The 16104-nt window shown below is 42.2% G+C and overlaps 1 protein-coding gene across 1 annotated transcript in view; it reads left to right on the plus strand.

Moving 5' to 3' along the window:
- Positions 1 to 13320, plus strand: part of MRAP2 (melanocortin 2 receptor accessory protein 2) — a 662530-nt gene extending 649210 nt beyond the window's left edge. The window contains exon 3 of the mRNA XM_086925232.1: positions 12429 to 13320. Within this exon, the coding sequence (XP_086781358.1) occupies positions 12429 to 12822 (394 nt within the window). The 3' untranslated portion in view covers positions 12823 to 13320. The remainder of the gene's footprint in view (positions 1 to 12428) is intronic.
- The last annotated feature ends 2784 nt before the right edge of the window (positions 13321 to 16104 follow it).

The following is a 16104-nucleotide window of genomic DNA, read 5'->3' on the forward strand; positions in this document are numbered from 1 at the left end:
AAGCTAACACCTGCCCAGAGCAGTTCTTAGCCATGTTATCCAATGGGAGGTGGATAACTTAGCTAAGAGCATTGTCACGATAATGTGTGAATATCGCTGTATTTCCAGCGATATTCACGCATTTCGAATGATTTTTATCATTTCTGAGATAAATCTTGATGATAGCAAGGTATCTCAGCGATAAAAATCGTCGTAGCACGGCGATAAAATTATTCCTGCTAACCCTGCTTAGCGATAAATATCGCTATTTCTAGGTAATATGCCCCTATGATCTCTGGAATCACCTTTCTCTTAGCATTAACCGAACACCTCCGGATACACAACATTGCTGTTAGAAATCTACCTGCTGCTATTAGGAGGAGAATGCATATATACACTAAAGCTAACGTTCTGCAGAAGTTGTTCTAAATGTGAAATTTTGGGTGGCAGATTAATTGTACAAATAAGTGATTTTAATGATGCATATCCTGTAACCGATGAATTAATGATGTTGCTGTAAAACAGTTTGACTATTTTGTTTAGAAGTGTGAATATTAATGTAGTATAGTTATGCCACATTATGTTGCAAAACACCATTTATTTAAAATGGATGCAGTTTCTGATGTTCTTTTCATCTTGCTCTTTTTCATTCCCCCTCCCAGTCAGGAGCCCAGAATGAATTTGGTCTCCCCACAGTTTCTGCAGAGTGCAGAATGCTAGGAAGCAAAAGAGCAAATGTATTCAAAAGCATGTATTGTGAATAAAACTACTTTGTACCTGATGTATTGTTGTGAAGGATTTCTGCTGGAAGTTCTTACGCAGGCATGCTGGAGAACATAATCCTATGAGCTATTGTTTGAGAAATGTTTCATATTATGTTGAACATCTCCAAAGTGCAGTTGCAAAGTAAGCAAGCGAAGGATGGCTCTTACTTTTAGAAATGGGTTAGTGTTAAGATGCTTTAATTAACTCAAAGTTGTTTTTCATTTGCCAATGCGAGCTAACCATGAACATAACATACTGTATCTGCAGCTGTTGAGTTGTGGCTAATTGTTATGCATAAATTGTGCATAAAAACCTATGGTTTTGAAGGATTTGGGGCAACTTCTCATTTTATTCAAGAGACTCTGCCCAATTATATTGAGACCTTTTTTACCTAACTCAGGGCCTCATTTATGAAAACTGTCACATCGCTGTGGCAAAACAGCGATTCAACAGTTTTCACTGTGCTCTCCTTGCGACGCGATGGATGCACTGCATTTAATATATGGCGCTCCATGTTGCAAAGAAAGACAGATATGTCAAGAATCCTGACGGATCTCTGGGCGCAAAAGTCACGCATTGCTAGAATTCTGCTGCAAGCATGACGCAAATCCAGCAATGCGTGGGGTAGGCCTGTACCTATGGCACTATATCACCGTTACATCTGTCATGAGGCAGGCGTAAGGTTTTGATGCATTGGCGTCCTAGAAGTGCCACAGTGAAATCTATTAGATTTCTTGTGGTGGAACACCCACCCTGCATGCATTATACTTGATGCAGGTATAATGTGGATAGATACATAGATGCGTCACTTTATAAATATGACACAACGTGCCGCATTGTTTACGCTGCCACTGAATCACGAAAAGTGATACAACGGCGGTGCAAAAGTGTCACAAGGCCCTAATAAATAAAGGCCCTTGGATGCTCTCAGTACTTTTAATAAGTTTAGAATCTGGAGAGATTGAATTGCTTAAATAGAGATTTAAGAATGATTTTATGGTTCTGTGTTCTGTATCTGAGGCTTCATGGCATGCAATGTATTTATTTTGTATCATTTACTTGACAATTCGGTATTAAATCTTTGAAACTTGTTTCTGATATAGAGATCAATGTTTGAGTGGCCCAAGTTTCTACTTTAAATCCAACTCTGCTTAACTATTAAGCTCTTGATAAGCAGAGTATTCTCCTTCCGCTAGATCAATGAGAGATCTGAGAGCTGAACTGCTCAAGGTAAACATTGGGGGTGCACAAGATATTGAGAGTCACAAAATTATTGGGATTTTACTCCCACGGTCCCACAAAATCCTGGTCAGTAGAACCCACCAGAAGCTAAACAACTTCTTAATAGTATTTCTCAATAGTACATTTGTACAGATTAACACCAGGCAGGCACGTTATGAAATTCAGTCATGATTGTGTATGTTACGTAAGAGAAAACACTTTTCTAACCCCACTGTTGAGGTTGCCTCAGTCTCATAAGGGAAAAAAGTCATTGTGGGAGAATCAAATCTCCACTGCTGCATCACGGTTGCATGACACAACCATGCATTCATTTTCCACGTGTTCCTTAACAACGCAGGCGGAACAAGGAATGAGCCTAAACCACACATTCCATTTACAACACAATTTGTTACAACTATTCCAACTCCAGTCACTGTAACAATAGGGAGAGTGTTGGATTTTAAAGTCCAAAGGCACTTGACCTAACGCATGTCATTGTAATGACTTGCATTGTAAATGTAATGCGTGGTCAGATGCATTTGTTATTCCGCCCACGTTGCAAAGGTAATGTGTTTTCGGCAGTCGTTGAATTTGCTGTTTCCCCTGCATCACCTAATTCATGCAGTTAACTAATAATATGTTTGAGGTGCATTGTTCGGTTTATTCCGTTTGCAGCTGGCTCAGAGTTGATCAAAGTCCATATAATAGTATTTATTTATTTATTTATTTATGACATTTATAGAGCGCACTGTTACCCATGGGTGTCCTGGCGCTATTTGAAATCTCTCCAGAAGGACCAAGCCAAGAATGATACTTAAATAAATTATTCCAAAAACAGCAATGTTTTTAAAGCCTTTAGAAAGATGAGGAGTTTCGAAATAGCTCCAAGCCGATGGGGAAGCTTGTTCCATGCTTTGGCTGCATTTGCCACAAAGCATTTACCACCCCAGGTGGCCTTTCTGACAAATGGCACATGAACCAATTTCAAAAGGACTGTGGGAGAACCCACAGTTAGGGGAATGCACAGCTCTAAGACAGAATGTCTAAATCACAGTTATCAATACCAGTATAATGTTCATAAGAAATGCTCTACGGCAATCAATTATTCATTTCATCTCATGTTTTTTTACTGATGTAGCATTATGCAAATCATATTTCATGAAACATTGTTAACATGTACCAAAACAATATAGACTGTCCTTGTCTATTTTCAAAATAATATCCAACAAGCACTAAATTTTAGTCATCTCCATGCGACTAAAATAACATAACATCCTTTGTTCATAGGTCCCAATGCATTTCGGGTTACGTAAAACCCTTCGTCAAGGGAGTGAGTTTGAAAATGGAAATCTTCACGTTCAATGTCGCCACTGAAAATTCAAACACAACAACATGCAGTAAGAATACTGCTCAGCTAGTAGGATTTGCACCCAGGTTGTGCACTGAAAGGAAAAGTGTAGGCACGAGTCCAAAGTAAATACATGCTATTGCTAAATAGGATGTGCTCTCAAATAAACAGAGTGAAAAAATAAAGGACCTTAACCCGTGGAGTCAGGCAATAATGCCTAGCCTGTACCTACCAATGCGTGCTGGCCGGGACAGGTAACCTGATACTGAATGTTGCTGTGGTTTGGGCAATATCTGTGGTGAAAACAAGGCAATGCTAAGGGAAAAACTATAACCAATAAAAGGTTCCAAAGCGGGAAAAGGCGAATGATATATATGTGTGCACATAAAGCTTACCGGAAAAAAGGGCCGGGAGGAGAGTATGGTAAAGCCAGAGAGGGATCGTTCTGCAGCTACCCGGAGTGGAATAACGTGAGACGTTCTTCTGTCATTCAAGAAATATGAGGCTCGTGGCTGTAAAAGTAAATCAGGGCGGACGCGGGATTAGTGTCCTCCGTGTTGACAATAGTGACTACAGACCGAAGTCTAAATAAAAGTGGAGTGAACATACCCGAGACGCGCTGAATCCTCGGTGTACTAGCTCCGTCGATCGCGATGACACAGAATAATATCCAGAATGCTGTGCGCGGAAGGGGAGGTTCTATAAAAGCAACGTGTGGAGGTCTACGTAAAGCGGAAAAAGACCCTAATGTTAAAAAACGATGGTGAAAACGGAGGTGAAGACGGAATGGCCGAAATCCCAAGTGTTAGGAGAAAAGAAAAGGGATTCTAAGTGCTTGATTAATAGAAATTGCCTGAAAATAAAGCAGAAGCAACCAGCAGAAAATAATGATGAAAAATGTAAAAATTGAAAGATTAAATAAACGTGTGTTGGGAAAATTAATTAAAACAATGGGTGCCCAAGCAAAAAAGTCTAAGAGTGGTTTAAACAGTTCAAATGGGTGCAAATCCTGTACAATGTTGAACTATACAAAATGCGTTATATAAAACATAACATCTCATAATGGTCATTAAGCCCATTTGGGGCTAGCGTTCTCAATGTTTTTATCCAATGTGTTTCCCTACGAGCCAGTGTGATGTTAATGTCTGTGCCTGACACCTTTTTGACTCTTTCTAAAATAGTGAACCGTATTTGCGGTATGGTGTGTCCCGCCTTGTCCCAGTGTGTTGCCAGTGGGGATGTGGTGTTTTTGTTCCGGATTCGGCTCTTGTGCTCTATGATGCGTGTCTTAATCTTTCTGCTGGTTCTGCCTACGTACACAAGGCCACATGGGCATTTGATTGCGTATATCACTTCCTCAGTGTTGCAATTAGATGTATGGTGGAGTTTCAGTTTAGTGCCCGTTTGTGGATGCATAAAGATGTCTCCTTGGATTACATTACTGCACTGGCCGCAGTTGTGGCATTTTGTCATTCCCTTGAAACCTCCTGTGGGTTTATCTTCTTGCGGTTTCAAGAGTTCCCGAAGATTCTTTGCTCTTTGGTGAGCAAATAATGGAGGATCTGAAAAGATACCTCGAAAATCCGGTTCGTTTTCGATGATCTCCCATCTTTTCTTGATGATGGTTTTTATAAGAGGAGCTTGTGTGGAATGTTTCAGTACAAATACCTCTCTACGCGATAATGTTCTCACGGAGGCTTGTAATAAGTCCTTCCTCTGTTTCTTTTCCACTTTTGCCTCAGCTTGATCAAGTATTTCTACTGGGTATCCTCTTGTTTGATATCTGCGTTTTTGTTCTTGAATTTTGTCTATGCATTGTTGGTTATCAGAGGTGATCCTTTTTATGCGCATAAACTGGGAAATTGGTAAATGTTTCTTAAGAGAGAATGGATGTGCACTGGTGAAGTGCAGTGCACAGTTTACATCTGTGGGTTTTGTGTAAACCGATGTGCTTAGACCTGTAGGTGTCTTCCGAATTTCTATGTCCAAAAAATGTATCTTGTTTTCTTGAATGTTGTAGGTGAATTGAATTCTCGGGTTCTGATAACCAACAATGCATAGACAAAATTCAAGAACAAAAACGCAGATATCAAACAAGAGGATACCCAGTAGAAATACTTGATCAAGCTGAGGCAAAAGTGGAAAAGAAACCGAGGAAGGACTTATTACAAGCCTCCGTGAGAACATTATCGCGTAGAGAGGTATTTGTACTGAAACATTCCACACAAGCTCCTCTTATAAAAACCATCATCAAGAAAAGATGGGAGATCATCGAAAACGAACCGGATTTTCGAGGTATCTTTTCAGATCCTCCATTATTTGCTCACCAAAGAGCAAAGAATCTTCGGGAACTCTTGAAACCGCAAGAAGATAAACCCACAGGAGGTTTCAAGGGAATGACAAAATGCCACAACTGCGGCCAGTGCAGTAATGTAATCCAAGGAGACATCTTTATGCATCCACAAACGGGCACTAAACTGAAACTCCACCATACATCTAATTGCAACACTGAGGAAGTGATATACGCAATCAAATGCCCATGTGGCCTTGTGTACGTAGGCAGAACCAGCAGAAAGATTAAGACACGCATCATAGAGCACAAGAGCCGAATCCGGAACAAAAACACCACATCCCCACTGGCAACACACTGGGACAAGGCGGGACACACCATACCGCAAATACGGTTCACTATTTTAGAAAGAGTCAAAAAGGTGTCAGGCACAGACATTAACATCACACTGGCTCGTAGGGAAACACATTGGATAAAAACATTGAGAACGCTAGCCCCAAATGGGCTTAATGACCATTATGAGATGTTATGTTTTATATAACGCATTTTGTATAGTTCAACATTGTACAGGATTTGCACCCATTTGAACTGTTTAAACCACTCTTAGACTTTTTTGCTTGGGCACCCATTGTTTTAATTAATTTTCCCAACACACGTTTATTTAATCTTTCAATTTTTACATTTTTCATCATTATTTTCTGCTGGTTGCTTCTGCTTTATTTTCAGGCAATTTCTATTAATGAAGCACTTAGAACCCCTTTTCTTTTCTCCTAACACTTGGGATTTCGGCCATTCCGTCTTCACCTCCGTTTTCACCATCGTTTTTTAACATTAGGGTCTTTTTCCGCTTTACGTAGACCTCCACACGTTGCTTTTATAGAACCTCCCCTTCCGCACACAGCATTCTGGTTATTATTCTGTGTCATCGCGATCGACGGAGCTAGTACACCGAGGATTCAGCGCGTCTCGGGTATGTTCACTCCACTTTTATTTAGACTTTGGTCTGTAGTCACTATTGTCAACACGGAGGACACTAATCCCGCGTCCGCCCTGATTTACTTTTACAGCCACGAGCCTCATATTTCTTGAATGACAGAAGAACGTCTCACGTTATTCCACTCCGGGTAGCTGCAGAACGATCCCTCTCTGGCTTTACCATACTCTCCTCCCGGCCCTTTTTTCCGGTAAGCTTTATGTGCACACATATATATCATTCACCTTCTCCCGCTTTGGAACCTTTTATTGGTTATAGTTTTTCCCTTAGCATTGCCTTGTTTTCACCACAGATATTGCCCAAACCACAGCAACATTCAGTATCAGGTTACCTGTCCCGGCCAGCACGCATTGGTAGGTACAGGCTAGGCATTATTGCCTGACTCCACGGGTTAAGGTCCTTTATTTTTTCACTCTGTTTATTTGAGAGCACATCCTATTTAGCAATAGCATGTATTTACTTTGGACTCGTGCCTACACTTTTCCTTTCAGTGCACAACCTGGGTGCAAATCCTACTAGCTGAGCAGTATTCTTACTGCATGTTGTTGTGTTTGAATTTTCAGTGGCGACATTGAACGTGAAGATTTCCATTTTCAAACTCACTCCCTTGACGAAGGGTTTTACGTAACCCGAAATGCATTGGGACCTATGAACAAAGGATGTTATGTTATTTTAGTCGCATGGAGATGACTAAAATTTAGTGCTTGTTGGATATTATTTTGAAAATAGACAAGGACAGTCTATATTGTTTTGGTACATGTTAACAATGTTTCATGAAATATGATTTGCATAATGCTACATCAGTAAAAAAACATGAGATGAAATGAATAATTGATTGCCGTAGAGCATTTCTTATGAACATTATACTGGTATTGATAACTGTGATTTAGACATTCTGTCTTAGAGCTGTGCATTCCCCTAACTGTGGGTTCTCCCACAGTCCTTTTGATGTTCTAACATGGGAAATTAGGGTCATTTTCCTACTGGGAATAGCACGCACCTTCTTTACACACCCACAAAATATTCTACCTTAAATTTAGAAATTAACTAACTGCTCATATACTGGTGTGCACCTGCACCCCCCCAACATTGAACATGAACCAATTTGGCATCTGATGAGTGTAATAATCTGCTTGGCGTATACCAATAAAGGCGTTCTTTTAGATAGGCCGACCCCACTCCGTAAACGGCCTTATGTACCAGACACATCGCCTTGAACATGGTGCGCTTCCTGAGTGGCAGCCAGTGTAATTTTCGAATCTCATCCGCTATTGGAGCATATTTAGGAATGCCCAACAGGAGTCTAGCAGCTGCATTCTGTAAGAGTTGCAGCTTCTGCATTGAACCTTCCTGAATGGTGAAATACAGACTATTACAGTAATCCAGCCTCGACACGGTGAGAGCTGTAATCACTGTTTTACGACATTCAATCGGTAGCAGAGGCAGAATTTTCTTGCAAGACCTAAGAGCGTAGGACGTGGCAGAAGCCACTGAATTAACCTGGTCTTTGAAATTGAGCTTCTGATCTATCCACACCCCAAGATTTTTTACCTTCTTGTTGGGTGTGGGAAGAGGACCCAGAGAATCTGGCCACCATTCTGGCATCCAGAAATTGGGATCATTCCCAAAACATACCACCTCTGTCTTATTAGAGTTTAACTTGAGGCAGTTTTGGGGCATCCATGTCCCCACTGCATTCATGCAAATATTAAAATGGATTGCTGTACTTTTTGATTCTGCTGGAAGAAGAGACACCACTATTTGGGTATCGTCTGCATAGCTAGTCAGGCTAAACCCAAAGGACTGAATAAGGGGTGCGAGGGAAGACACATAAATATTAAAAAGTGTCGGACTCGGTGAGGACCCCTGAGGGACCCCACATGGTAATGAAAAAGGTATAGATACAAATTCCCCCATCGCCACCTGCTGAGTCCGGTTGGACCGAAATGATCTTAAGAGTCTCCAGGCCGCGCCCTGAACCCCGATCTCCTGCAGCCGGTCCATCAACAAAATGTGATGGACCGTATCAAATGCTGCAGAGAGATCCAACAGAATCAGGGCCACTTTACCGCAGAGATCTAGAATAGTCCTTATCTTTTCTGTCGATTTCAAGAGGGCAGCTTCAGTGCTATGGCCCCCTCGAAATCCATATTGTGTATGGTCCAAGGTTTGAGAGGACTCAAGAAATTTGCTCAACTGCGTGTTTAAGTTCTTTTTCAATCATTTTAGCAGGAACCGTGAGTCTAAATATTGGTCTATAATTGTTTGGGTCTTTTGAGTCAAGATTTAGTTTCTTCAAGAGGGGCAGAATAGAAGCTTTTTTCCAATCTAACGGGAAATGTCCCTCTGAGTACATAGAATTGAAAATAGGTATTCACCCATTGGGAAAAATATCAGGTTAACGCCATGAACTAGATAAACTGTCCAAACATGGCTGAAATAAGGTGATCACATGTAATTTCAATCTCTATCTTAAAGGCTATGGTGTAAGAATGTTTAGAGCTCAGTTCAAAAGTGATATTTTTACTGTTTAGTACAGCTTAGTTTACATTATAAATGTATACACTAGTCTCCTCTGTGCCTGCCTTCATTACAAATTTTGTTTAGTTTAATAATGAAGCATGTTTTCACAACCAAAGTCACTGAGAATGCTCTTTTTCCACCGTCCTCTGCTGCCACCTCTCATGTGTCGCCATTTTATCCTCCACTCATGATGAAAGGATGTCACATGTAAAATAGTAGCGTCCCTTCCCCTGCCAAAGTAGCAGGGCGAAACGGAGGAGGGAGCTGCGGAGGGGGGTCGGGGAACATAATAATGATAATTTAAAAAATAAATTACTTACCTGATCACCGCCACATCGTGCTCTTCTGGGCACAGCCTCCCAGAATGCACTGTGGGCAATGCTTAATGCAGCGGCAGGATTGGCCTGAGTGCTAGAACTTTGCGCTCTCAGGCCAACTTTGCGCTCCCAGGCAGACAGCAATGCAGCTGGGGCTGGAGAAAGCTTCACTGCTAATGAGGGTTTGGCCAGCCTGAAACAGCCATCCAAACTCTCATGCGCAGAGAAGGGACAAGGGAGTGCACCACCACCCCTCGCCTACCACAGTGTCATCTCCCTGGACCCGCCCCCAAGACTTGGCAGAGTCCTGGGAGTGGGTCCAGGGGGATTAAAATAAAACAATAATAAAACAGGTTTAAAGCCCGTTTTATTATTGTTTAATTCGCAGGTGGTGGCAGGCGGGCGGCGCTCCTCCGCCCTAATGGAGGAGTTGCCACTGAGGAAAAACATTGGGGCATATTTACAAGGGAATGGCAAAGCGTGCCGTTAAGCAAAAATTGCTAATGCCACAGTCCGCCATTCGGAAAACGCAGGGATGCACCGTTTTTTCAGTGATGTGGCGCTTCACTGCGTTTTCTCTAGCGCTGGCACTAAACTCAGATGCCTGGTTTTCCCTGGTCCTATTTTTGGCGCTTCCTCCTAATAATGCCACCCTTGTAAATAGAGGACAGTGTTAAAAAGCAATGGGTGTTGCGGCAGAACGCCCACCACAACACCCATTGCCCACCCCTTTCAAGCTAAAAACGTGATGCCCTTGTGGCATCAAGGCCTTGTTAATGTGCCCCGCAATTTCACTGATCAGCGAAGACGAATATTTATTGGGAAATGTATCTGCTTACTGATATCAGAAAAAATATTATTTAGAATATAGCCATGTTTTTCAGTAAGATATGACCTTTATTTTCAGAGGCAAACATGGAGAGATAGTTAATTGGCCCCTTAAAAAGAAAGGCCTGTAAATCGCTCAGCTGCTGTTCTTTGGGCGCAGGTTCCATGCTTTGTATGTTGATAAAAATTGTCAGAGGTAGGCGCACTGAGATCGCTTTCACTTCAAGATGAACTGACAAGTCAGCGTTGTTTTTAATCAGAGGCCAAATGTGGTAAAAATGCCACTCTGAACACAAAGCGCAACGCAAACGTTGAGGTAAAAAAACACACGGGGCCTCATTTATGAAAAGTGACGCATCGCTGCGTGAAAACAGCGATGCGTCACTTTTCAGTGCGCACTCCTTGCGACACCAATGATGCGTCATATTTAATGTATGACGCATCATGTCGCAAGGACTTACAGATACGTCAGTATTTCTGACGCATCTGTAATCGCAAAATTGACGCATTGCTGGAGTGTGTCACAAAAGTGACGCATCTCCAGCAATGCGTTCTTTCACATGGGGAAAGCCCCATGTGAAAGGGCTTGCGTCAGTCTTACGCCTGCTGTGAGGCAGGCGCAGGATTTTGACGCAACAGCATCCTAAAAGTGACGCAGTGAAATCTCATAGATTTCACTGCGTCACTATTACGAGGCTTTTTGCGGGGGAACGCCCCCTCTGCATACATTATACCTGACGCAGGTATAATGTGGCGCAGGGGTTTAAAAAGTGACGCATCTCCCTAGATGCGTCACTTTTTAAATATGGCGCAACAAGGCGCATGTTTTACGCTGCCGATGCGTCACAAAAAGTGACGCATCCGCAGCGCAAAACTGACGCAAGGCCTCATAAATGAGGCCCACGGTCCTGCCTCTGATGACACGATAATAAATGACTGCAGCTGACCTCCGGCGGAGCACCTCCAAATCTGAGAGACATTATTAAAGAGAGCGTTCTGTTTGTTAGTTTATATCTTGCCTTTTGGACAGTGGCGTAGCAAGGTCAGGTGGTACCCGGTGCAGAAAATTTCTTGTCACCCCCGGCTTGACAAAATGGCAAAAATATGTTTAAAACACATATTTTTCCCATTTTGTCACCCCCTCAGTAATCACGCCTGGTGCGGCCTGCACCTACTGCATCTCCCCTCCTACGCCACTGCTTTTGGAGGATGCCAACTTTCACAGATGTATGACATTACAACGCATGCTTTTACAACGCATGCCTCTACAACGCAAGTTTTACAACGCATACCTTTACAACGCATAATGTAAAAGGGTGCTGGATAGTGAATAGTTTAATTTACTATTCCAACTCCAGTCCCCGTGGACACTAGGGAAGGTGTAGGATAGTAAATTAAACGTATTCCCTATCCTAGAGAGCCCCCCAGCGAAATGCGTTGTAATGGTTTGCGTTGTAAAAGTTGTGTCGTAAAGGTACTGCGTGGTAAAAGTTGCGTTGTAAAGGATGTTCCCCACTTTCATACCGCCAACCGCCCTCCCCCTTGGGCCTTACTGATACTCACACCCTTCGCCCTATAGCTGTAACAGGTGCCCCTGTGTTGGCACATGCCACTTCCTTCAGAGGCTACAGAGCTCTTATTCCCCTCTGTCACCATCCTTGTGGTTAGTTCCAAGTGTCACTGGGGGGCACCTGGAACATTGCACGGCATGTCTTCTCGCTGATAGCAGAGAAGAGAGACAGTAAATCCGTGTAAGTACCTCTGTGTTAAAAAAACAGCAACTGTAATTAATTGTAATTCCCCATTAATCCTCTGGGTGCCCCTTGCATTTGATGGTAAACCTCAACAAACATTGGCAAACACCAGGAGGCATCGCTTAATGCCTTAACACAGGCAATCAACATGTCTGCGTGCCTGTCTTTGTGCATGACTGTTTGCATGTAGCGACACATAAAAGCCTGAACTATTGACCATGCCAATGCTTGCTCATTTGTTGCAATCCCACAGCGTGTTGTGACCTTTTTTCATGGTGATGCAAGTCAGCTCCCTTCAAAGGTCTTCACGTAGCCTTGGGTATATTTCAGCATTGTGTTATGGTTTTTGTCACTCTTTCGGAACAATTAGATGGTAATTGTAAACGAATGTTTTATTCTTCTTTTCTAGAACCGTCGAACCCTCTGAAAAGCTCTTTCGTATGAACAGCTTTGTTTCTGACTTTGGAAGATCCCTGGAGCCGGATAAGATCTTTTCCCATCAAGTGACTGAGGAATCGCGGTCTCTTTTCCATTGCTACATAAATGAGGTTGAGCAGCTGGACAAAGGAAAGTCAAGCAACAGGGCCCAGGTGATGGAAAGCAGCTTGCAAAGACAGGAAGCAGCTAGGAACAGTAAACAGGAAGAGGAGCTGCACTGTCTTGTGAAGTTTAACATCCCAAATTCAGTGAATACCGACCAGACCTCTTCATTGGTCGACGACGACCTCCTGATTCGCAACTCGCCTATTTATTTTGAAAACAAATCCATTCACCAAAACGCACACCATCACTTGCTTGACTGAGAAACATTTTCAACTCTTCTGCCTTCTTATCAAAGTCTGATGTCTTTAAACTCCTTTTGACAAATCGAGATACTTTACCAAGACAGAGTGCCTCTTTCCAGAAGTCATCTGGTAAAGAAAAACATACTTTTTGAACCGTACTGTATGAGTAAATTTCAGTATGAAACATTCCTTCATAAGCAGTTTCATCTGACAGCATATAGAGTTCACAATTGTGTTCCCTCCTTCTCCTCAGTTATTAAAGGGCGCAATCACCATTCACAATATGATCTGCTGAATCTAACAGAGGTTTAGTGTTCTCTGTTCTACACTGTGTACGCCATTTTGAAACATGAAAGTGGGCATTGCACTTTCAAGGAATGCATTTTGGCTTTTGGCTAAGACCAGCTTAAGGCATGTAAAGTTGTGCATACTCCACCGGTGTGATTTAATTATTTTCTCTGAAAAGAAGCATCACCTACCCCTCATTTAACCCTTTCACTTCCGTTTCTTGGATCACTAGAGGATACTGACATCTTGGAGCTGCTGGCTGGGCTCTTTCAACAACCCTGCTTCTTTTGTTGATAATTCGGGACAAGGGGGCAGATTTACCATAACTGGCACATTCCCAGGGATGCGCCAGTTATTGTGCGCCGCAGCTCCGCCACCCAAGGCTCGGGGTTGCCCTAACTGTCCAATGCTGCATCAAGCCTTACACCTGCTTCAAGCAGGCACAGGGTTTTGATGCAGCATTGGCGTAAAAGTGACTGTGTGAAATCTTGTAGATTTCACTCAGCCACTTTTAGGAGGCATTCCTGCGCAGGAACCCCCCTCCCTGCGCCGGAAAGCCTCCTTACGGCGCAGGGCTTTACAACGCGACGCATCTCCCAGATGCGTCATGTTGTAAATACCCCGCACCATGGCGCATCTTTTGCGCCGCCGCTGCGTCACAAAAGTGACGCAACGGCGGCGTAAAAGAAGCGAAAGGAGCTTGTAAATCTGTCCTCAGACCTCCCTGCGCCAATTATATACATTTGATAATATATCTGGTAAATGATAGGCTTTTTTCAGCAAGATGTTCATGGGGATCTGGGATGAAATAAGTATATGATATCAGGGAATGGTTTTTCTTTGCACCCTCACAGATCTCCATGTGAGGTCGTCTCAAACAGCAACAAGAAGATGGCACATACATAATCCTTGTGTACACTCAACAATCTATTGAAATTGACTTTCTTGAGGAGGACAAACACCTAATCATACAATAAACACACATTATGTCAACTAAGTAGAGTACATATTCCAGGTTATCTATCAGTTTAAAAGGTCAACATGAATCAGGACACAATAGGAACTAAATAGCTTGCTGAAGCAGAGTAGAGAGATTATTAGTGGTTTATTGTTTTTGCTGTGAGTTAGCCTGTTTCTCCAGAAAAATCACAATATTCATATTAAACAAAAGGAACCACTTTGCCAATTGTTGCAGGCCAACGAAAGCAGCAGACAAAATATTTTATAACTCAGCTTTTGTGAAAACTGTAAAGACAAGACAAGGCCTCCTTTTTTATACTTACTGACTGAAAACATACATGTACACAATAAATGTATATCGAGTCAGGATAGGGCGAGCTGCTGGGATAAGAAACCGCTGGTGATCACATGTGTTTGCAGACAGATCCTCAATGACTAATATGTAACGAAATGTTCCTTTGAGAGGTATGGGCTATTACAGCAGGAAATGGACTACCACTTAGGGCATTACATGTATATAATCTACCAAAGGTTCAGTTAAAAGAGTACATCAATTCACAGATACAGGAGTTACCGACTCTTGAACTTCCAAATTCCGCAAGTTGTTAAAAATATAGGGTCATATTTGCAACAGGCAGAGATAATAATCGCTGACCTTGTATACCGCATTTTTTTCTATCGCTGAATATTTCGCCAGGCTAGCGTTGTATTAACAACGCTTAGCGCCATGGCTATGTATAGTCCAGCGGATATCTCCCTTTTCCATGGAACATCGCTGGTTTTCCAGTGATGTTCCATGTGAAACGGCGATATGCTTAATGATACGACACTGTGGTCGTATCACAGGAATCCACCTCCCATGTTAGATATGCCTTAGTCAGGAATTTAACAGACGTTACATTTCTACGTTAAGGCATACTTATTGCGATTAAAATAATCGCTTCCCCGCGTTGTAAATTTTGCGAAGCTGCCTTCGCGATATTTACCCATGTTGTTTCCACAGACACACCTACTTTGCATCTCATTAGCGATGCGAAGTTAGGTATGCTGGAAACGGGAGCAAAATCAGCAAAACACGCGCTAGCGTGGCCTTGCTGATATCGCGATAAACGTATCAACGCTTTTCGCCCGTAAATGGACAATAAAGCGGCAATAAGTTTATCGCCTACCCTTGATAATATTTTGATATTTTGATATTTATGTGCATTTGTAAAGCGCAGACGTTCGCTCCCAGGGGAGCATCATGGCGCTGGGCAAGCTGCGGAAGATGACTGAAAAGAGTGGAGTGTGATGAAGGAATGGAACTAAATGGCAGCCAAAACAGAAGAGTCTGGTTGTTGGTAGACCCATGTCTTGAGAAGTTTTCTGAAATTGTTCTCATTTTCTGTAAGTCTAAGGTTGGCAGGTAGGTTGTTCCAGGCTTTGGCTGCCAGAACCGTGAAGGATTTCCCACCTTTGCCCCATATATGTCAACACTAACAGCGTGTCTGTTCTTGTGATAAATCGGCTGTTATCCATAACAAGGCAGAGGGTGAGTTAACCTCCTCGGTACAAAAATGGTACAGCTCATCAGAAATAGACTTGCAAATCGAACTTCAGGTTTCTTAAATGTTCTTAATAGAGAGAACTTAAGTGACTTCCATCACATTGTATTGTAAGCTTCTCAATAGCTTGAGCTATATACAATACATTTAGATTCACAATATATCCGCTTTGTATGCCCTTATTTTAGCACCTTCTAAAGAAATGGTTATGGGGAGAAACTTTCTCTTCATTAGGAAAGGATGCTAAGCAGCATGGGACATGTTTGTACCTACTAAGGTCTCTCTGTAAGAGGAGATAGTGAAGAGTTCATTAAGCCGGAAAAGTTGTGACAAAATGGATCTGATAATAGCTTGACACCATCTGAAGTGAAAATGTGCATGTTGTCAATAAAATGACATAAATATGACAATTTAAAATTGTTATTCTTTTTTTACCACTACAAAATGCTTGCATTGCTTGCAGTGATATCACATACTCTTCAAGCTCAACATAAAATAGGAACTCTTG

The sequence above is a fragment of the Lissotriton vulgaris genome, chromosome 6, assembly GCF_964263255.1.
Source record: "Lissotriton vulgaris chromosome 6, aLisVul1.2, whole genome shotgun sequence".
Taxonomy (NCBI): domain Eukaryota; kingdom Metazoa; phylum Chordata; class Amphibia; order Caudata; family Salamandridae; genus Lissotriton; species Lissotriton vulgaris.